The 21,797-nt window shown below is 41.3% G+C and overlaps 1 protein-coding gene across 5 annotated transcripts in view; it reads left to right on the top strand.

The window, feature by feature from the left end:
* ZFAT (zinc finger and AT-hook domain containing) overlaps positions 1-8,032 on the top strand; it is a 151,407-nt gene extending 143,375 nt beyond the window's left edge. For all 5 annotated transcript variants that reach the window (XM_074888332.1, XM_074888324.1, XM_074888348.1 and 2 more), the window contains one exon: positions 3,424-8,032. In XM_074888332.1, the coding sequence (XP_074744433.1) occupies positions 3,424-3,663 (240 nt within the window). In that variant the 3' untranslated portion in view covers positions 3,664-8,032. The remainder of the gene's footprint in view (positions 1-3,423) is intronic.
* The last annotated feature ends 13,765 nt before the right edge of the window (positions 8,033-21,797 follow it).

Below are 21,797 nucleotides of genomic sequence, written 5' to 3'. Positions count from 1 at the left end.
AGATGAACAAGAGAAGAAAGTTAACAGTTAACAGTGCTATGTCTTTTCATGATTTTAGCTCCTTGCTTTTTGAAGAGAAGCTCAAGCTTCCATTAGTATAGGGCACTTTAGTAATGCCCATATTTTGTGACAACATAAATTATTTTTTCTGAGGGTGTTCGCAAATTTTATTGTGTCAAGACAAGCGTCCAGCATCACCCACTTTTGTAGGATGTTGAGCTTGAACTTCAACAGGAGCTGTTTAAAGTAACTTTCAGTTGAAATGTTCAGATATGCTTGGTGAAAGAAACAGAATGTGGAGAGGACTTCAGCCCATTCCTGTAATTGTATCCCTGTAATCTAAATCCTGTGCAACAAAGCCAGAGTCAGCATCAGTAGATACGATTGTGCTGTTGCATTAAGGTCAGTGACAATGCAAGATTCTCTTTAGATGTTAAATCTTTCACCAGATAAACTCTTATCTATTTCATCAATATATTACAGGCATACTGACTCTGGGACCTCTGAATAATTTAACACCTGAACATACTTGTTATTGTTCAGGAAAAAGCTTTGTACAGCCTGATGGATTGAGTGAAAGTTCAAAGTGATATGAAGTCCTAAGGGGTTTATGCATCTCTGAAATACTCATCTGACAGGTATTTTAAACACGGAATAAAAAAGTTAAAAGTCAGTGTACAATAATAGGAATGGTTGCTTAGGGAAAAAAAAAATTAGAAAAGTGCATCAGGAAAATAAACATTCTTTTTCTCATTGCTGGTCTCTGAGGAGTCAGACGCATGCTTGGAATCTTCGCTGTAGTTCTTTTCTGTTCCTGCTCCCCTCTTAAGCAACAACATTGATCTTAATTATATTTTCTTGAATTTGATTGTTCTAATACTACTGTTTACGAAACAGTGTCATATAAATGAGAATTGGAGAAGAACTTTTGGATCAGCTTTTCATTAAAAAAATAACCCCTTTCTAATTTGCATAATCCACCATGTTTGACCTATCCTTTTTAAAATCTTCTATGAGTTCAGTGCTGTGAAGGGCACACCATATACTGCTCCGAGATACAAGTGTACACTGAGATCCAGTAAATTGATATCTATCAGTCCTTTGTTCTCTTATTACACTTCATATGGTTATTGAAAGGACTGTGGAGTTCTGCTTTCCATCATGAGACGCAGGTGAGCCAGCAGTTCTGTCTTTGTTCCCTGTTGTTTGTGTAAGTGGACAATTTATAGATGCACTTGATGATATGAAAAAAGTATCTTGTAGAGAATGTGACCTCCTACAAATTCAATCAGCTACTTTCTTACAGTGAGAAATAAACATGATTTATCTCTGGAAGCTTACTTCATAAAATATTTGCTAAGCCTAAATGAAAGAGAAATAGGCCTTAACAAAACCAACCCATTTTCTGAAACGAGAAGGAAGAGAGGATTTGATTAACTGCGTGTTGCATTTGCAGGTGGGTTGGCATTTATGGTCCAGCAAATAAAACAGCTCTCTTCAATGAACTCAGGGAGTGGTATTGTACTGAAAGCATCTAACAAATGCCTTTGCATATATCTTGCATAACAAAAAATTGCTATTCCATTCTGTTCTCAAAAGTACATTATTTTATCACTGAAACTTCAGAGAATGCATTTCCTCCACATGACTTTGAGTTTTCTGATGTGTATTTACTGCCCTGGAGTAGTTTGCATAGGAATTTTATATAGATCTGGTAAAGAATTGAGATTTGTTCTTTAATTCTAGTAAGTACTGTATTTTAATAATTGACAGACAGCTGTTTGAACTCTTTGAAATTCAATTCCAAGTAGTATTCGTTCTTTTCTTTTTGAGAAGAAGCAAAATGTTCAGTAAGAATTCTGTTCTTTTTGTTTGTATCTGTGTCTATCCTTTCAATAATGTAAAAATTGCTGTCTCACAAACAGTAGATTTTAGGAATCTATTTCAGTAATATTTACATTTTGCAGTTTTCTAATAAAAGGTTTACAATGAATTTTTGCTTCTCTGAGCGATCAGTTGGCTAGGACAAAAAAGAAAAAGAAAGGATGGGTACAGTAGATGTTTCTTCATGTGGTTCTTGGTGGATTCTCATCTCAGTGCTACTAGAGGAATTGTTTGACTTCAGATTTATTTAAATAAGAGTGGTTTTGAATGAATAATGAGTGGCATCATTCATTCGAAATGATGTGTGGTGAGTGGTGTTCCTCAGAGGTTGGTATTGGGTCCGGTGCTGTTTAACATCTTTGTTGGTGACATGGACAGTGGAATCGAGTGCACCCTCAGCAAGTTCACTGACAACACCAAGCTGTGTGGTGCGGTCGACATGCTGGAGGGAAGGGATGTGCCATCCAGAGGGACTTGGAGAGGTGGGCCCGTTCAACAAGGCCAAGTGCAAGGACCCGCACATGGGTTGGTGCAATCCCAAGCACAAATACAGGCTGGGCAGAGAATGGATTGAGAGCAGCCCTGAGAAGAAGGACTTGGGTGTGTTGGTTGTTGAGAAGCTCAACGTGACCCTGCAGTATAAGTTTGCAGCCCAGAAAGCCAACCATATCCTGGGCTGCATCAAGAGCAGTGTAACCAGCAGGTCGAGGGAGGGGATTCTCCCCCTCTACTCTGCTCTCATGAGACCCCACCTGCAGTGCTGTGTCCAGCCCTGGGGGCACCAACATAAGAAGGACTTGGACCTGTTGGAGCAGGTTCAGAGAAGGCCACGAAGATGATCAGGGGGCTGGAGCACCTACCCTGTGAGGACAGGCGGAGAGAGTTGGGGTTGTTCAGTCTGGAGAAGAGAAGGCTCCAGGGACACCTTATAGTGTCCTTTAAGTACCTAAAGGGGACTTACAGGAAAGCTGGGGGGGGACATTTTACAAGGATATGTAGTGATAGGACAAGGGGTAATGGCTTTAAACTCAAAGAGGGTAGATTCAGATTAGATATAAGGGAGAAGTTCTTCACTGTGAGGGTGGTGAGACACTGGAATAGGTTTCCCAGAGAGGTGGTGGATGCCTCCTCCCTGGAAGTGTTCAAGGCCAGGTTGGACGGGGCTTTGAGCAACCTGGTCTAGTGGAAGGTGTGCCTGCCCATGGAAGGGGGGTTGGTTTAAGGTCCCTTCCAACCCAAACCATTCTCTGATTCTATGAATGACTGCTGAGAGATTGAAGCTGTCTCCAAAGACCTGTGTTCTTGGAACTTTGCAGCTCTCTGTGCATGTAACTGAGATCCTGTGTTACTGCTTTAAGTATTCTATCTAGCTATACACTTATTAATCAAAAGTACTGACAACAAATTTTCTCTAAAACTGACATTTTCTTTCAAAACTATCTGATTTCTAATTTCTGTGCTGTATTTCCATTAATCATCACAATACCAGATGCTTACTGGAAAGGTGAAATTTCTGTAACCTCTTCAATTACTCCTTAGGTAAAAGAAGAGGAGCAATCAGCCAATCACACTTTGATGATTCAAGAGACACTGCAGCAAGCTTCAGTGGAGCTGTCTGAGCAGCATCACCTGGTAGTCTCATCAGATGAAGTGGAGGGGATTGAGACAGTGACTGTCTATACGCAGGGGGGAGAGGCTTCAGAATTCATAGTTTACGTTCAGGAAGCTATGCAGCCTGTCGAAGAACAAACTGTGGAGCAATCGGTGCAGGAGCTCTAGAGAACAGTGTTCAAAGGAGATGACTACTTGATTTGCAAAAGCCAAAAGTCTGGGTTTCTTTTCCTAGTGTTGTGGTTTGAACTCTGCTGGTAGCCAATCACCACGCAGCCAGTCACTTACTTTTCCCCCCTCCCTGGTAAAATAGGGGAGGGACAGAAAAGGGAGAATTCATAGCTTGAATAAAAAAAAAAACAGTTTGGTGATGGTAACAAAACAACAGTAACAGTAGGAAGTCCAAACAGGTAATATACAGCAGTTGCTCACCACCTGGTGACCGGTACACAGCCCAACCCCAGCAGCGATCCCGACCATACCAAAGATCCCACCAGCCGACCAGAAGTGGAAATGAGAGAGCACCGTCCCCTTATGCACTGAGCATGACGTCACGTGATATGGAATATTCCAATGATCAATCTGGGCCCAGCCCTCCACCTGTGCTCCCTCCCAGCCCAAGGAAAGTTAACTCTATCCTGGCTGAAACCAGGACAGTCTCCAACCCTTATTTGATACCATTTACGTTATGCTCAGGTTCCAAATACATTCTAGGGAATCACCACCCTTTTCCCAGGTCTCACAGATATCATTCCCTCAGTCTATGGTTCATCCTTCCAAGATGTCTACTGAATTAATTTAGTCCATAACTTTGGGTTCCATCTGTTATGACAGTCTTTAAGGCTGGAGGAATGAGGTGGAGTTGGCTCAGTCGGTGGAGCAGGAGGCTTTGGATGTGGCACGGGAATGTTGCAAGGTACCAATTGCAATACCAGGGTTATTTGACAGTTCGATTCATTGGCTATTTTCACCTAAAATCAAATCTCCTTGAGGCACACATTGGACTTCTCCATCCTTCTGCATTACTCACCAAGTGCACCCAGGTCCTTTGGCAAAAGTAATCCCATGCATGGGTTTACCTTTACTCAATGCAGGAATAACCCAGATGGTCTTCCCCACCATTTTTTTAATGCACACTACGGGGGCTTTATCCCCATCCGCAGTATGTAGGAGTTTTGATTGAGCAGGGCAAGCTTGCTTGGCAGATCCTCTGGTATTGACTAACCAGGTGGCTTTTGCTAAATGCACATCCCAGTGCTTGAAAGTTCCACCACCCCTTGCTCTCAGTGTAGTTTTTAGCAACCCATTGTATCGCTCAATTTTTCCAGAGGCTGGTGTATATTAGGGAATGTGATATATCCACTCAATACCATCAATACCAAATCTTTGGCCCAAGTGTCTATGAGGTTGTTTTGGAAATGTGTCCCATTATCTGACTCAATTCTTTCTGGAGCGCCATGCCACCATAAGACTTTCTCCTCAAGGCCTAAAATGATGTTCCAGGCAGTGGCATGGGGCACAGCATAAGTTTCCAACCATCCGGTGGCTGCTTCCACCATTGTAAGCACATAGTGTTTGCCTTGCCGAGTTTGTGGGAGCGTGATATAATCAATCTGCCAGGCCTCCCCATATTTATATTTTGACCATTGTCCTCCATACCAAATGGGCTTTAACTGTTTGGCTTGCTTGATCATAGCACATGTCTCACATTCATGGATTACCTGTGCAATAGCATCCATGGTTAAGTCCACCCCTCAGTCATGAGCCCATCTATATGTTGCAGCTCTTCCCTGATGGCCTGAGGAGTCGTGGGCCCAGCGAGCCAGAAATTGTTCACCCTTATGTTGCCAGTCCAGATCTACTTGAGCCACTTTAATCTTGGCAGCCTGATCCGCCTGTTGGTTGTTCTGATGTTCTTCAGTGGCCCGGCTCTTGGGTACATGAGCGTCTACATGGCGTACTTTCACAACCAGATTCTCTACCCAAGCAGCAATATCTTGCCATAATTCAGCAGCCCAGATGGGTTTGCCTCTGCGCTGCCAGTTGTTCCATTTCCGCTGCTGTAACCACCCCCACAGCGCATTTGCCACCATCCGTGAGTCAGTATAGAGGTAGAGCGCCGGCCACTTTTCCTCGCAGCAATATCCAAGGCCAACTGGACGGCTTTCACCTCTGCGAACTGACTCGATTCACATTCTCCTTCAGCAGCTTCAGCAACCCGTTGTAGGGCTCCACACAGCTGCTTTCCACCTTCGATGTTTCCCCACAATGCGACAGGACCCGTCGGTTACAGGGCATATCGCTTCTCATTATCCGGTAGCTCAGTATATGTTGGAGCCTCCTCAGCACACGTTACTTCTTCCTCTGCCACCATTCCAAAATCTTTGCTTTCTGGCCAATTTGTGATCACTTCCAGTATTCCTGGACAGCTGGGGCTCCCTATTCGAGCCCGTTGTGTGATTAATGCGACCCATTTACTCCACGTGGCATTGGCTGCATGGTGTGTAGAGGGGACCCTCCCTTTGAACATCCAGCCCAGCACTGGCAGTCGGGGAGCCAGGAGGAGCTGTGCTTCAGTCCTGATCACCTCTGAAGCAGCTCAGACCCCTTCATATGCTGCCAGTATCTCCTTTTCGGTTGGAGTAGAGTGGGCCTGGGATCCTCTATATCCCCAACTCCAAAACCCCAGGGGTCAACTCCGAGTGTCCCCTGGTGCTCTCTGCCAGAGACTCCAGGTAGGGCCATTCTTCCCGGCTGCAGTGTAGAGCACATTTTTAACATCTTGCCCTGTCTGAACTGGCCCGAGGGCTACTGCATGAACTATTTCCTGATTAATTTGTTCAAAAGTTTGTTGCTCCAGGCCCCATATAAAATCATTCTTTTTCCAGGTCACTTGGTAGAGAGGGCTGACAATCTGACTGTAATTTGGAATGTGCCATCTCCAGAAACCCGCAACACCTAAGAAAGCTTGTGTTTCCTTTCTGTTAGCCGGTGGGGACATAGCTGTTATTTTATTAATCACCTCCATTGGAATCTGGTGACATCCATCTTGCCATTTTACTCCTAAAAACTGAATCTCTTGTGCAGGTCCCTTGACCTTAGCATGCTTTATGGCAAAACCAGCTTTCAGAAGGATTTGGATTATTTTCTCCCCTTTCTCAAAAATTTCTGCTGTATTACCCCATGTAATGATGTCATCAACATACTGTAAATGTTCTGGGGCTTCACCCTGTTCCAGTGCAGCATGGATCAGTCCATGGCAAATGGTGGGGCTGTGGTTCCACCCCTGGGGCAGTCGATTCCAGGTGTATTGGACACCCCTCCAGGTAAAAGCAAACTGTGGCCTGCATTCTGCTGCCAGAGGGATGGAGAAAAATGCGTTGGCAATATCAATCGTGGCGTACCACTTGGCTGCCTTCGACTCTAGTTCATACTGAAGTTCTAGCATTTCTGGCACTGTAGCACTCAGCGGTGGTGTGACTTCATTCAGGCCACGATAGACCACGGTCAACTCCACTCTCCATTAGACTTTAGCACTGGCCATATGGGGCTGTTAAAGGGGGAGCACATCTTGCTGATGACTCCTTGGCTCTCTAGCTGACGAATCAGTTTATGGATAGAGATTACAGAGCCTCGATTGGTGCGGTATTGCTGTTGGTGCACTGTTGTAGTGGCAATTGCCACTCGTTGTTCTTCAACCCTCAGCAATCCCACAACAGAAGGGTCCTCTGAAAGACCAGGTAACACAGACAGCTGTTTAATTTCTTCTGTTTCCAAGGCAGCTATACCAAAAGCCCACCTGTTGCTTTTAGGGTGAGAATAAATTTGGTAAGAGATAAATCCCCTTGCGTTCTAGCTGGTCCTCAGAGATTAGAGGGGTTAGGGGTGGCTGGACTTATCTCTTAGTAGGTATGCCAATTGGGGCCGTAACTCTAGGTCTGATCCAGATGCCCGAGCAGCCGGTATGCTGTAGGTCCAGTTGCATTCAAGAGAAGCAGTCAGATTCATGAATAGTATGGTTTATTTTTATGCAACATCTACAGATTCTTTAAGATTGCCTACAATAAATGCACAAACTGCAGGTTGGCTATATAGCACTACACAAAAGGAAAACGATTGCAGTCACACAAAGTTCCCGGGTATACACTCGGCGTAACTGAGGAAATCTTACCAAAAGGCATCCCTTCTTGGGGGGGGGGGGGGGGGTGGGGGCAAGAGCACAAACCCATTGATCTGTCCCTCCAATTTGGTGTTGGATTATCGTCCCTCCAAGTTAGGTACAAACTTGCGGTAGTATTTATCTTAGTTTATATGTGTGAGTGGGTGGGACTGCAGTCAAGCCATTATCTTTTGAGTAACAACACAGTACGTTCCTTGGTGCTAGGGATACAGCTGGGTTTTGTGAGAAAAAAGGGAGGAAGAGGAACAAGGCTGGCAGGCTACTGCAAAAATCATCCCTTGAGAGGAAAGAGTAGATCAGGAGATAAATCTGTCATTGAAATGAGTGAAAGAATGGGACCGCGTGGCCTACACCTCACAGAATCACAGAATTATCTAGGTTTTAAAAGATCTTGAAGATCATCCAGTCCAACCATCAACCCTCGCTTCTCATTCCTCCTTGGCGCCACAACAAACACAAATCACTGGACCTCCATCCCATCCTGTGCTTGCTCTGGGCACCCTGTGTCAAGGAAATGTGTGTGCTTTACAGATTTCTCACTGTTTTGTTTTTCTCACGCTTCTGACACCTAACACCATCGATACACTTTTGGGTCCTTAAAATACCCTCTCCTGAGATAATCTATGCCAAGAATACATGGAGTGTCTGGGCCAGTCACAATGGGGTGTTTTTCCTGCTCTTTTTCAGTTAGGCTTACCTCGGCCTCCAATACAGTCAGCTGTTGAGACCCCCCTGTCGCTTCTGAAGTACAAATGGGTTTAGCCCCTTTAAAATTTGACAGCATTAGGGTGCATTGAGCACCAGTGTCCACTAGAGCCTTATATACTGCTGGGGGTCAGATGTGCCAGGCCATCGAATCCACATGGACCAATAAACTCGATTGTCCCTGTCCTCCACCTGGCTGGAGGCAGGGCCCCTCTGATGTTGGTCATAATACCCGCTAACGGGTTATTAACAGGCAAGTGGGTTAGTGTGACATGCACACGCTTCAGAGTCATCTTGGTCACTCACTTCTTGTGAATACAAATCAGAAGTTCTTCTCATAGGATCGTGAGCAAAGGTGACCTTTCTGCTCTGTTTGGGCAACTGATTACTGGAAACTGGAGCCACATTTCTCGAAGAACCCTGTTTTGTAGTTGTTCTTCCTTCCAACTCACTTACCCGCTGTTCTAGGAGGTAGGTAGGTTTTCCATCCCAGTTTCTCATGTCTTCTCCATGGTCACGCAGGCGATGCCACAGCTTCCCCCGTGGTGTGTACCAGTTCTCTCGAGTGGGGAAACGACTACTCCTAATAGCCAAGGTTCTAGTCGGTGCAGGTGGGGAGTAGGCCATGTCCTCTTTAAATTGCTGGAATTCTTGAGATAATTTCTCCACAGCCATGACGAGGGGGAAGAGAGACTTTCTTCATATTGTCATAGTCAGTGAGCCAATTCATCCAGGGTTGGTCCCTCTTCGTCTCTCCAGTCCGTTACTGCTAATGCATTGGCATATGATGGTGTGCTCTGTACAAACTTCCACCCCATGGGCCAGGTGCATCGGACTTTGTCTGGATCTGTGGGTAGCCATGCATTATCTGGGTCATAGTAAGCCATCTCCCTCATGGCTAACTCGGTCGGTAGAGCATGGGACTCTTAATCCCAGGGTTGTGAGTTCGTGCCCCACATTGGGCGCCAAAAGGACTGTTGTGGTTTGAACACTGCTGGTAGCCAATCACCACGCAGCCAGTCGCTTACTTTTTTCCCCGCTCCCTGGTAAAATAGGGGAGGGGCAAAAAAGGGAGAATTTGTAGGTTAAATAAAAAAAAAAAAACAGTTTAGTGATGGTAACAAAACAACTAACAACAGGAAGTCCAAATGGGTAACACACAATGTGGTTGCTCACCACCTGGCAGCTGGTACACAGCCCACCCCCAGGAGCGATCCCAACCATACCAAAGATCCCACCACACCAACTGGAAAACCAAAATGAGAGAGCACGCGTCTTCTTTATACACTGAGCATGGCGTCACGTGATATGGAATACTCCAATGAGCAATCTGCGCCCAGCCCTCCAGCTGTGCTCCCTCCCAGCCCAAGGAAAGTTAACTCTATCCTGGCTGAAACCAGGACACCTAGCCAAAAGCAAGCAAGCTGACAACTCTTCAGTTAATTTGTGAAGAGAGACCTTGTTACTAGATAGTGATCTGATTGGTTGGATTGTATCAGTAACTTAGATATATTATGTACACAACCTCCTCAGAAGTTTTTTTTCTAAAAAATGTTCATATTTTGAGGAAAAAGATTCTTCCCCTTCTTAGAAGATCTCTCACTTGATTCCTGTAAATCCCTACAAATACTGTCTGTTCAAAACCATGTTATTCCACAATAATAAAACATCCGTAAAGGTAGCTGGAATGTCTAGAAAAGTCCATACATCACATTTTATACATACTTAATATGTGCTTGACTTGATTGGCAGCAGAGTTGTTTTTTCTTTAAATTAGAAGTGCTTCCTATTTCTGAGGACATGCTTAGAATGTGTTTGCTGAGTTGTGGATCTAACCCAAACAAAGGCTCAAGACTTTAATTAGAAACATACCACAGATGGACTGTAGCTTGTACTTGTGAGATGATCATTTGAGTTTGGGAGGTATTTAAAGCCATATATGATAATTCTGGGTACCAGTAGGATGACTGTTACTTAGATAGTTGAATAGTGATAACTCTTCCCATCCCACTGGATAAATACGTGTCCAGTACCATACGATGAAACCAAATCTGTCAGATTGATGAAATGTTCTTTTGTTTTTAAGAAAAAAAATATATTCAAATGTTTTGTAAATGCTATAAAAGATGTATGTTCATATGTTTTAAACAGACATGCTTGTAAATATGATTGTGTGAAAGAACTTGTACAAAAAATCTTAAGTAAATATTGACAAGAATCTAGATATTCTTAATTATGCATGTATATAGTTCCAGATTTTTCTTCATGAATCTTGAATTGTTTTTGATTTAATATTTTTAAATTTGGGCTATAAAAGTTATTAATAACAAGGTTGTCATGTTTTCTTCTAATGCTCCAATTTCTTAAGTGTTGGCTTCCCTTTCATAGCTAAGTGAAAAATGCTGTTTTGCAATCACTCTGACAAATTATTCCTCCAGTTAGTAGTCTCTAATCAAGAAAGTAGCATAATGAAATCCAGGCTGACCTTTCTATGTGATTGAACTTATTTATGGGCATTCTGGGTAGAAAAGTGGAAAAAAGCTTTTGACTTAAGTTGAAGTAATGTAGTGAGTTGGTTGTCTGCCTCTTCTAAGTCTGGTAATGCTACACAAAACCAGAGTGGAAACATTTAGTGGTAGCTTCTCCCTTAACTCTGGTGATAGGCAATTTAAATTTGTTAATGGAAAAGAACAGAAAATCATTCAGCTTTGGTGATAGCTGTGTTTCCTCTGTTTTAATCTTGAAAGTGCACAAGAAGCTCCAAGGATGTTACATTTGTAGGATGGAGGCCTTTTTGCCATTTGGTGTAACTGCCTGGAGCTGGTCACAAATGGCAGTGTTGGTTTCTTGTATGTTCAGTAAACGACTAGAATGAGCCATGAAGTGTTTAGTAACATCTGCAACGTGATAGAAACTGATCCACCAAATGTATCAAGTTGATTACTCTGCATAAGAAACTTTGTTTTTTGTAATCACTGCTTAAAATTCAGTGTTGATTTGCAAGAATAATGGTTTCTAGTATCTAAAAGAGAAGAAAACAGTCTCAGAAAGTTTTCTTAGAATTTACTGAAATATTCACAGCCTACTTGCTGTTAAAACCACATTTGGAAGAGCGTTATGATCGTATGTGGTAACAGCTATGTTCTTAATGTAAAACCTTTCTGAATCTGTCCAACAATGTATTGTATTATTTTCTGACTGGGGGGAGAGAATGGAAAAGTATTTTGCTATGCATCACTCAGGAATCCTTAAGTAAATTATTTCCAGATAGACTCAGTATTTAAGTCTATGAGAGGTGTGTCTGTATTTGGAGGAAAGGTTTTGGGTTTGTTTTTTTGTTTATTTTAATTCTAGTATATCGCTGCCATGCATATCTACTCTAATTTTAAGGCTTGATTTACAATTGATAAGTTATATCACATTTTCCTACACTAAAGCATAAACATTTTTGTGAATTTTCTGTATCCTTTTTTTTTAATTTAAAAAATACTTTCCAATTCAGTTCTTTTCTTAAGTTCCAAGTTTTTTCCCAACTGTGCTTGGAAATCCAATGGTTGGAAACATACGAGGTGTAAGTCAGGAAGGACTTTCAGCTGTGCTGACTACTGTGTATTGATTTCTTGCCTCCATAATTAATACATTTTCTTCTTTCTAGAATATGCAACATCTGTAATGCTATGAGGAGGTAAGTACTTCCTCTTTAATGTAAGCCATTATACTTTACACAGTGAATGTCCAAAGATTTGCATTTTTTCAGAAGCATAAAGAAAGCAAAGAGAGCTTTGTTTATACCAGGCATTTGTTTTGAGAGGCCGTGGCTGTTCCAGTTGTCTTTTGTCTGGATTCCAAACAACCAAAAAGGTAAGAATTAAATCTTTTGCTTGGCAAACTCTGCTTCTGTTATCACCTACACAGCACAGATTGTTTTCAGTGTAGATTCAACTCCCTTTCATCCAATTAATCTTTTCTGAGGGTTAAGTGACCTTTTCAGTTAAGGGGAGACAAGTAGTCACAGTTCTAAGGTAGTCAAGTAGCTCCTGTTTCTAGAGATTATACATTCTTTCCACACACATTAATAGTTTTCATTAGCATTTACTACACTATATGATCTTCTGGTTTTTCCTCTTTCTTTGACACCTGAGGAATATCCTGGCTTTAGGCTAACACTTGGCAAATATTACTCTTAAAAGCTTATGCATGCATAAATCAAGTAACTGATGGGCTAACTGATCTTCACAGCTAAGAACACATCTAATGTTTCTGGGAATGTGTTGAGTACAGAGGGGAGATAGGGCTTGGAATCGTGCAAGGATTTTAAAAAATGGAAAAAGGAAGCTGCAAATAATTTTAGTGGCAGCAGAGTCATATTAAATGGAAGGTAAGATTATGATGCTTGAAGCTGACTTATTCGAAAGGCCTTACAGAAATTAATGCTAGTTCTGGAAGGACCTCATGTTACAGAATGGTGTAAGTATTTGTACAGAAAGGGAAAAATTTGGATCTCACAGGGCAAAAGGCACAGGAGAGGGTATGGGAAATTGGAGGTTCCAAAATCGTTTACATTCCTAATTTATTATATCCACAGAGGGTAATTTCTCTTTCCTGAGTAGAGGAGAAGATGGGATCTGCCTTTCTTTCTGATGTGGTTTGGTTTCTGTGGCTGGTTGTGGTTCCTCTTGATCCCAGCACCTTTTCTTGATACTAGTGATTTTAGCTGGCTGTTGTAGCATCCTAACGTAAGAGTCTTTGTGCTGGATCTGTATCACATCCTAATTTATAGAGGCTTTGTATTGTATCTGTATCACTTACCTGCAAAATCCATGGGATGAAAAGAGAAAGGAACCACATACTCCTACTTCGCTATTTTACCTCAAATTTTGGGTTGTATGAAATCACAGCTAGAGACAGGAATACTACAGAGATGGTAATGTTAGACCAATTTTTCCTACTGTAATAAGGAATTACACTCCTTGAGTATATATACTTGAATGCTTTTAATGGCATGTTTTCAGACAAGATTACGGAAGTAACATTGCTTCAAGTCTGAGATCTTCAAAATGTTTTAATAAATTTCTTCTGAAGTTACAAAATTCTGAGTCCACACAACATCCTAGCGGTGCCATATAGAATGTGGCACTTAATCCATTGGCTCTTAATAAAGAAAAAGAAAAATGCTTTCACATTCTCATAAATTTGCTCACAACATGGACGTGTGCTTTACAAACTTCAAACCAAAACACATAAAACCCCCTGCATTTCAAGAATGAGCAGGTACTATTAGCACAGTAGAGAAAGGAAGAAAGTAGCAGAAATATTGCAAGATACTCAGATGTTGAAATAAATGTTTTAAGATCCAAGTGGGCAAAGAGTTTGGCATGTGAGGGAACCTTTTGGATTGTGCTTAACTGAAGGATCAGCATTTGATTTTTGGATTGAACTCTTTGTGCCTGCCTGTGGAGGAGACTTACCATTAGCTGCTCCAGATTGTTGAATCTTCAGTAAAGTCAATGGAGATGTAAAAATTCACACAGTGAGCAAGTTTTAAGTACCTGGCCCTTCTGGAAATCAAAATCCTGGGATGAAAGCATACTGAATACTGAGGAGTAACTGGAATAACTTTTTTCCAAAGTCGCACCTAATGTTTTATGGAGGTAGGAGAATTATCAACCAGCCTTAAGAGACTACAAGCCTGTCTTTTCTTGTCTTGCTTAAATGAGGAGTTTTATTTCTGTAAGAACAGTGAGGTTCAACTGAGGACTGTGCAGCTAGTATTGAATTGAAAAGAATATTGATTTTTATTTTTTAATTCTTTTGATCTGAAAATAATGATTTGTCAGAGTGCACATAGCAGAGCTGAGTGAAACAGATGGTGTACACAAAATTGTAGTATATTGATCATTATAGTTTGTTTTGCGGTTTGTGGGGTTTTTTCTACACCAGATTACAATTTCTGCCGTTTGTAGGTATGTTGGAGCTGTATCTGAAAGTTTAAACAAGGAAAGACATGAGCTCATTTGCAGACTGCATCGTTAGAAAAAATGTGGTTTCTTTGGGTAATGCTAATAATACAGTCTTTGCTCATAACGTGATAGGGTGTTCTTTTCCCTGTTGTAATACGATGACAATGAGGTTACGGAGTTGTACTGCACATGGCTTGACAGCTTCTCATTTTGCATTTCCAACTTTCCCATCATTAGCAGACGTCATTTCTATCAGTAGCAGCACTGCTCCATTTGTCTTTTTTTCTTCCTTGAAATGAGGACAAGTTTGCATCTTGGAAGACTTTCATGTTCACTCAGTCACAGAGATGTATTTTGGCACATCCAGAGAGTATCAGACTTGATATTACGACATAAATATGCAGTATTGTATTCATAATTCCACCAGGTACAGGTAATTGATAGGAGATCTTTCATGTGTTCCTGTTCTCAACTTGCCTCTATTGGACTCTGATTAGCAGCAGTGCCACACATTTCAAAGGACAGTGCAAATTACAGAACCCTCATTGTGTGTTCCTAACAAAACACTCTGTTCAAGTCTGTTGTGTTCCCCCCTGTCAATCTTCAAGATGGTTGCGGCAGAGAAAGGCCATCACATGTTCTCTCGTGCTACATACTCATGGATAAAAATGCTCCGCTTGTATATAAACATAAGTCCTTGGATGTGAACCTTTGGATTTTAATTCTGGTTTGTACAGGACTGAGAGGTCCTGTACAAAGCAGATCCCTGTACAAACTCACCATCCCAGAGTGACTTTTTCTTACTTAGAAAGAGTTGCCAGTGACCAACCTGATCACCTTTTCTCAGATTAACCAGCAGAATGTTTGAGAGTACAGAACATGTTGATGCTTATGGGAATGACTTGCCGCATTGATAAAAAGCCATCAGCTAGGATAGATATTTGTCAAGGAGTGCAGACAGCCCTCAGTTACAGTGAAGCGTAAGAACTCTAGAAGAGACTACTGCAGCTGCAGCAGCAGCTGGTCAGCAAGTGACTCCAGCTAGTCAGTATATTCCTGCTCTGATAGCACTATGTGCAGGAGGGGATTTCAACTGAAGAGTTCAAGAGTCCCTTTCTTGTTTTAGTGCACCTACCTATTTTCCTCTCTCTGCTCTCTACATGCAATTTAAGGTGCCTAATAAATCTTAAGTTAATTTGTAAGCCCTTTGGATGAAGGAAAGGGATGGCAATAGTTATCCTAGTTTAAAAAAATAATCTTTCTCCTACACGCACACGTTGCTCCCACACTCCTGACTCCTCTCCCCTCCAAGGGGCGCAGGGGTTGGGGCTGGGGGTTGCGGTGGGTCCCTCGCAGCCCTCTGGGCCGCTCCTCCCTCCTGCCCCGTCTCCCTGCTCCAGCCGGGCCCTTCCCCGGGCTGCAGTCCTTCAGGGACAACCTGCTCCCGCCTGGGCTCTCCATGGGCCACAGTTTCTTCAGGAGAATGCTATACTTAATAGAGACGTGTGAAAGTGGATTGGCCTTTTTTTTTTTTCTTTAACTCAGTAGAGTTTTTCTACTGAGTTCAACTGACTCCATATCAGCCTACAACTCCTCAGAAACCAAGAGAGGAAGAAGTTGGAGCTAAGGATCACTGAAAATATTCTTGTCCTTTCCCCCATGTCTCTTGATTTAGGTTTACATCAGTTGGCCAGGTGATTGATACCAAGTGCCCATGTGTACTCTGATCAATAGTATTTAAGGATTTCACCAGAGGAGAATAGGCAGGGCTTAGTGTGATACAAAACCATGGAATGATAAGATTGTCATTGAGGAAAAGAAATATTAGGCCAAATAACAAGATTAACATTCTGTTGGGGAGAACTGTTAGCTTGGAAGGTAGTACCTGAAATAGTAGAAACTCTTCATCTTGAGTTGCTCTCTTATTGCACTGAGTAAAATACAGCCAGACATTAGGAATGAGCCTGGTGTGAAGAACAGAGCAGCTGGCCTCAATAGTTTCTCTTACACCTCAGAGATCTGTGCATTTAATAACAGCAGAAGAGAAGAAAATGACCTAAGATCTTTTTTATATTCAGAGCCACACCTAACAAGGCTGCTTGTCAGAGCTTACTCGGAAGGAATTGATGTGCTGGGCATTGATGGGATGTTAAAGAAGAGCAAAATTGTCACTTATATTTTCTTACTCTTATGTCACTTATTCTTCATGAAAAGTCCAGTGCAAGACTTGAAGTGAGTAGTGGTTGCCAGTAAAATACAAAACCACAAAATAAACATCTCTGACAGTGCTATAAATGACCTTTTTATTCTCTATAAAAATGTTTTTACAGTCTTGTTTGCTAAAAGTGGATGAAGAGGGGGAATTACAGTCAATACATTGCACAGAGCTCTTCCTGATTTTTTAAATGCTGTAAATTTTTCTGAAAAGCTGGAAATAACTTTATCAGCACTGGTAAATTAAAAGGGATCAAAAGGTCTTCAGTGTTTTGGAATTAAATCAAACAATTAATGGGAATTTGTAAAGCAAGTTTTGTTACGTGTTTTTCTTCAGTTCAAGGAATGTTAGTTCTGGAAAATAAGGCATCATTTTGTGTCGTGCACCCAAATGAAACACACTGTAAGTGTATTTTACAGGAACACATAAGATATGTGAGAATGAGACCATAGGAGCTACATCATTTGTAATATTATTTATGGGATAGCAATGAAATAAAGGACAAAATATCACAGTGGAATACAGAGCTAGTCAATGGCTTTATAATTTGTTTTGGAAATGGTTCGCCTTTTTGATTAGCCTTGATAGCATTTATTTTGCTACTACCATTAGGAGTGAAAATACTTTCTGGAAGCCAAAAGCTGAATGGGCTTGGGGTATTAGAGTACAGACTTTTTTGGTGCTAGGTAGCTTGTTCATATTCAAAAGGTATAGTCATCAAGGATTTCTTTCATCTGATGGTAATAGAGTGAGTTAAGGAGTTCAAATCCAAGATATGATAGAAAAGGTCCAAGTCAAAAAATCTCCATGTAATTGGGAATGAAGTAGCATGTCAGTTTTTACTGAAACAACAAAACTTCAAGCAGCCAGGTGGAGCCTGAATTTAGGTCATATTCAGAGTAGTTGAATAACACATTAGTAGATCAGTGGGAAAGTTTCTGTGGCTGTTGTGATGCAAGTTCTGTGACATGTCTTTTCTTCTCTGAAAATAAGATTTACAATTTTGGTGATGACAGAAGTGTCAGGTAGCTGCCTTTTTAGATTATTCTGTCTGAAAACTAACATCCAGTACAGAGATATTTTGTGTTAGAACCAACCAGTCCAAGCTGCTAGCATTGGAATTAAAAAAAAAAAAAAAAAATAGAGAGCATGTTGCTGATGAGAACACTCTTCCTCAGTGGGACTGGAGTCAGAGTGGGTCATAAATAATCCTAGGGCAACTGAAACAACTTCAGACTAGAAAAAGAATGGAAGACAAATTAAGAAACTTTTTTTTTTAATTATAAATGTATCAGTTTTCATCGTGTAACAAGTTCAGGACTTGTAATACACACCTGAATTTCAAGAAAAAAATTCATTGCTGATTTCACCTTGTGGCTTGTGTTCTCTCATTACAGCAGGTGCCTGTTCATGGCTCAACAGAAATAGGGTACATGAATGACGCTCAGGAATACCAGTAAATTATAATTCTCTAACTGATGTAAAAAACTCTGGATGATTTATCCCCTGTCTTTAACTCTGGAGTTGTTTTGTGCGTACCTCTTACACCTTGATCAAAGGTCAATCAGTTTACCCAGCAGAAACAGCCATCCTTCACTTGTCACGAAGTTAGCCTAGATGGTCACATTGTATTTAAAGTTTGGTTTTAGCTATTCAGGTTGCATTTTAAATCTTTAAATAATAAATTGCATGTGAAGCCTTGTCTATTTACAGTGCAGTCCCACTAGTGTAGAGATGCTTTCCATTTCTGTTTGGGTGATTCTGGCACCTTGGGTGTTGACTTGAACTCCTTGGGCACTGCCTCAACACAAGAACTTTTTACTACAAATTCTAGTACTTGTTAAGTTCTTATGGCGTAACTGTGCTGGTTTGTGTGGTCAGAAAACAGCTGGGGGACAGTAACACTTGAAACTACCAAAATTATTTATTGAAGTGCTAGACAGATGTCCACTTTTGAACCTAGAGATGTTTACAAAAGACAGTGTGGTCCTCAGGTGCTATTCTCTTCCATTTGCTAGCATTTACTCAATAGCTTTGCCAGCAGAAAAGGTGATGTAGGAGCTCTCTAGTCTACTCCAAGGAAACTGGAGCATCAACTTAAACACATACACTTCCCTTGAAGCATATTGGAGAGTTTCACCTGAGCCCTCTGCTCACAGAGAGCTGTTGGGCAGCCTCAAGGAGGCAGCTGATTATGAGCATTTTGGGGACTCCACCGATATCAACCAATATGGCTGTGGAAAAGGGTGCAATGGTGACAGGATAAAACTCCTTACGCTGGTATAGCTAAGGCTGGGAATATCATTATAAGATGTTTTTGTTCTGTATTACTTGAATGTGTTTCTTATTTAGAATAAATTCTTTTCCCACTTGCCTGTATAGAATATTTTTTTCCTGGCAAAAGGTCTTTGCTAACATAACAGCATCTGCATTAGAAATGTGACCTGCTATAGTTCTCTGTCTCTTAAAGTGTGATTTTAAAAAAAAAAAAAAAAAAAAAAAAAGACTAAAACACGGACAAAGCTGTAGATGGTGTACTTTAGCCAGTCTCAGTGCTTTAGTTCTCCTGGATCAGATTGGAACAAAAACCCAAAACCAACTAGCTGACAGAAAATTTAAATTTGTATGTACTTTGGCAGAAAATAAATAACAGAGGGACTGCCACAGTGATTGTGTTATACTTTTTAGTGATTAGTCTAATACTATTTTTATTTTACTTTACCTGAAGCTGCACCAGAACTTCCAGCTTCCCATGCGATGCATTTAACTAGAGCGCTTCTCCAGGGCCTTGTCTGAAGTGAGGAAAACAAGGGAAGTGGGTAAAACTATTAGACTTTTGTGTAAAAGATGCAAGATGTTGCTTTTGAGTAAACCTAACATTTATTTAGTCATACTTAAAACAGAGTCAACATGAAATCTATTCCTGGTATTCTATACTAAGCAAGATGCACTATGTGCAAAGTTTACTAGGTTTTGGGGGGTCTTTTTTGGTTTTGTTTTGTTTTTTTTTAACCTTCATATTAAAAACTGTTACAACAGGAAGCAAAGTGCAACACAAGATCTGACAAGAATTGATAAAAAGGAAATATATTACTATGTCATATTCTGGAGTTAATGTAGGCCTATTTATTTTACCATTAGTTTGTACTAAAAGAGAATTGGTTGATCTTGTGGTAGGTGCTGTAAAATCACACCGAAAATCCTTGCCCCAGAGATCTTACTCTCTAAGTATGTAAGATTGATATGAATTCCACGTCTTTAAATGGAGAATTAGAGTAGGGGGTAGTGTAAATCTGTAGCAGAGCCAAGAGAAGCCAGGTGTCCTTGTGTTGTCGTTCCTCTTGATATACAAAACATAATGAAGTTGCAGAAAAGCCTACAGGCGTGTGGAGGGAAACAGGTGGAACCTATCCTGGAAGAAAGCTTTTCTCACAGCTGAAAGGGCTCTTAACTGACATTCCTCTCTGCTATGTCTTTGTACAGTGCAGCATCTTCATGCAGTGCCACGTGGAGACGGTGCCATACACGGGTGTATGGAACAAGTGAGAGCCTGGAGCTTCTTGAGTTCTGGTAGCTGATATTTCAGTGCCAGGGGGGGTGGAATCACGAAAGCACAGATACTGGCTGAATGATGGCAGCATGATTTCAGTTGTTATGCTGCTTTCAAACAGTTACATTTCTGGTTAGTATTCTCAGTATGGGAGTCTACATGGGACTAGCTTTGAACATCTGTAGATATATAAAATCAGTATATTTTGTTGTATAGCTACTGTCTAGCCTCTAGTGGTAGACTTTAGTAGATGCCAAGGTAAGCATAAACAGCTTTCAAAATCACGTGTAAGGGATGTTCTTGAAAAGCCTGGTTTTGTAGTGTTGCAAGAGAGAAGTATGTCTGTCTTGATTTAACAATATTAATCTGTTTAGAAGCAAAATTCTATATTTATACTATTCTATAGGTAAGCCTCCAGGACTTCTTTCCTCCTGCCCACCCCTCAAAGCAATGAAAGTGTTTTGTCTTAAGCTACAAACTTTGTTTTTTACTTTCTTCTCTCTTTTCACAGCCTTGTTCACTAGCTGTTGGCATCTGTACTTCATGCTTAAGTTGGTCTGCAAAGACTTCAGAGCAGTGAGTGCTGCGAGACATCAATAAGGCTTCTACACTAGATGTCAGAATGTCCTACATCACAGCTCAGCATAAAGCCAGATTGTCATTTAATTGCATATTTCCCAGTTGAGTCAAGATCCCTCTGAATTGGACATTCATGCTTATTCCCTTGTGTTCTATATTCAGAAGAAAATGCCTTGCCACTTTTGCTCTGCTTTCAGATCTCTTGATGCTCCTTTGTTATGCTGAATGCTTAGGTTGGTCCATTTTTCAACCTTTGTTCAAGGCAGTTTGCTTTATCCACATGCTCAGAAATGTAAAAGGATTCTGTGTATTAAAGGATTTTACTTGTTCCGAGACGATAGATCCTGCTTATAAAACAGAAGGCACTAAGACTTGGATACTGTGTGATTTACTGCGAACCCAAACCATTTCACTGAGGCTGACACCACAAGGGTATATGAATTTGTGTTTAAATCACCCTCCCAATGATTTAGAAGGACTAGTTAAATACCTGATTTAGAAACCAATAATTGAGCCTATGTGAGCTGACAATTATGCATGCAGTAATTGCATGTGTTAGGAGCATGTATCATGAAAATGGGAACCAATGGGATTATACCACTTCTCAGGAGGTTTTAGAGATTGAGAGGAACAGCTAGTGTGGTTAAAAACAAAATTAGCTATGCATATGCAGAGATTATAAAGCATCAGCACACAAACAACAGAACTAATTCTCCAATGCCAATGAGCTTGGGGGCTCATCGCAACTCAGTGAGCATCCAACTGCACGGTGGGCTGAGCTGGGGGCTGGGTAGCAATTACTGCGCTGCTGACACGCCGGTGGCTGGGGGACTCCTGCAATATCTGGAATACGAGATGAAGCTGCTGTAAAAATAGATGCAGAAGAGTTGCTCAGGACTTGCTGGAGAGCTGCACCGCTGGTTTCTCAGCAGCCAAAGGTCAAGTCTTATTTGCATAAAACAGAGCACCGCAACAGCTCTGCACGCTGGTAACAGCCCGCAAAGATCCCAGCATGCTGCAGTGTGTTTTGAGCCAAGTACCTTTGAGGTGATTTTGATTTCGTAGTGTTGTAGGCAGGGAGTGAACTTCAAAGAAGTCAGTCCAGTGAAAAAG

The sequence above is a fragment of the Strix uralensis genome, chromosome 1 (assembly GCF_047716275.1).
Source record: "Strix uralensis isolate ZFMK-TIS-50842 chromosome 1, bStrUra1, whole genome shotgun sequence".
Taxonomy (NCBI): Eukaryota; Metazoa; Chordata; class Aves; order Strigiformes; family Strigidae; genus Strix; species Strix uralensis.
This window is presented reverse-complemented; position numbering and strand designations above follow the sequence as displayed.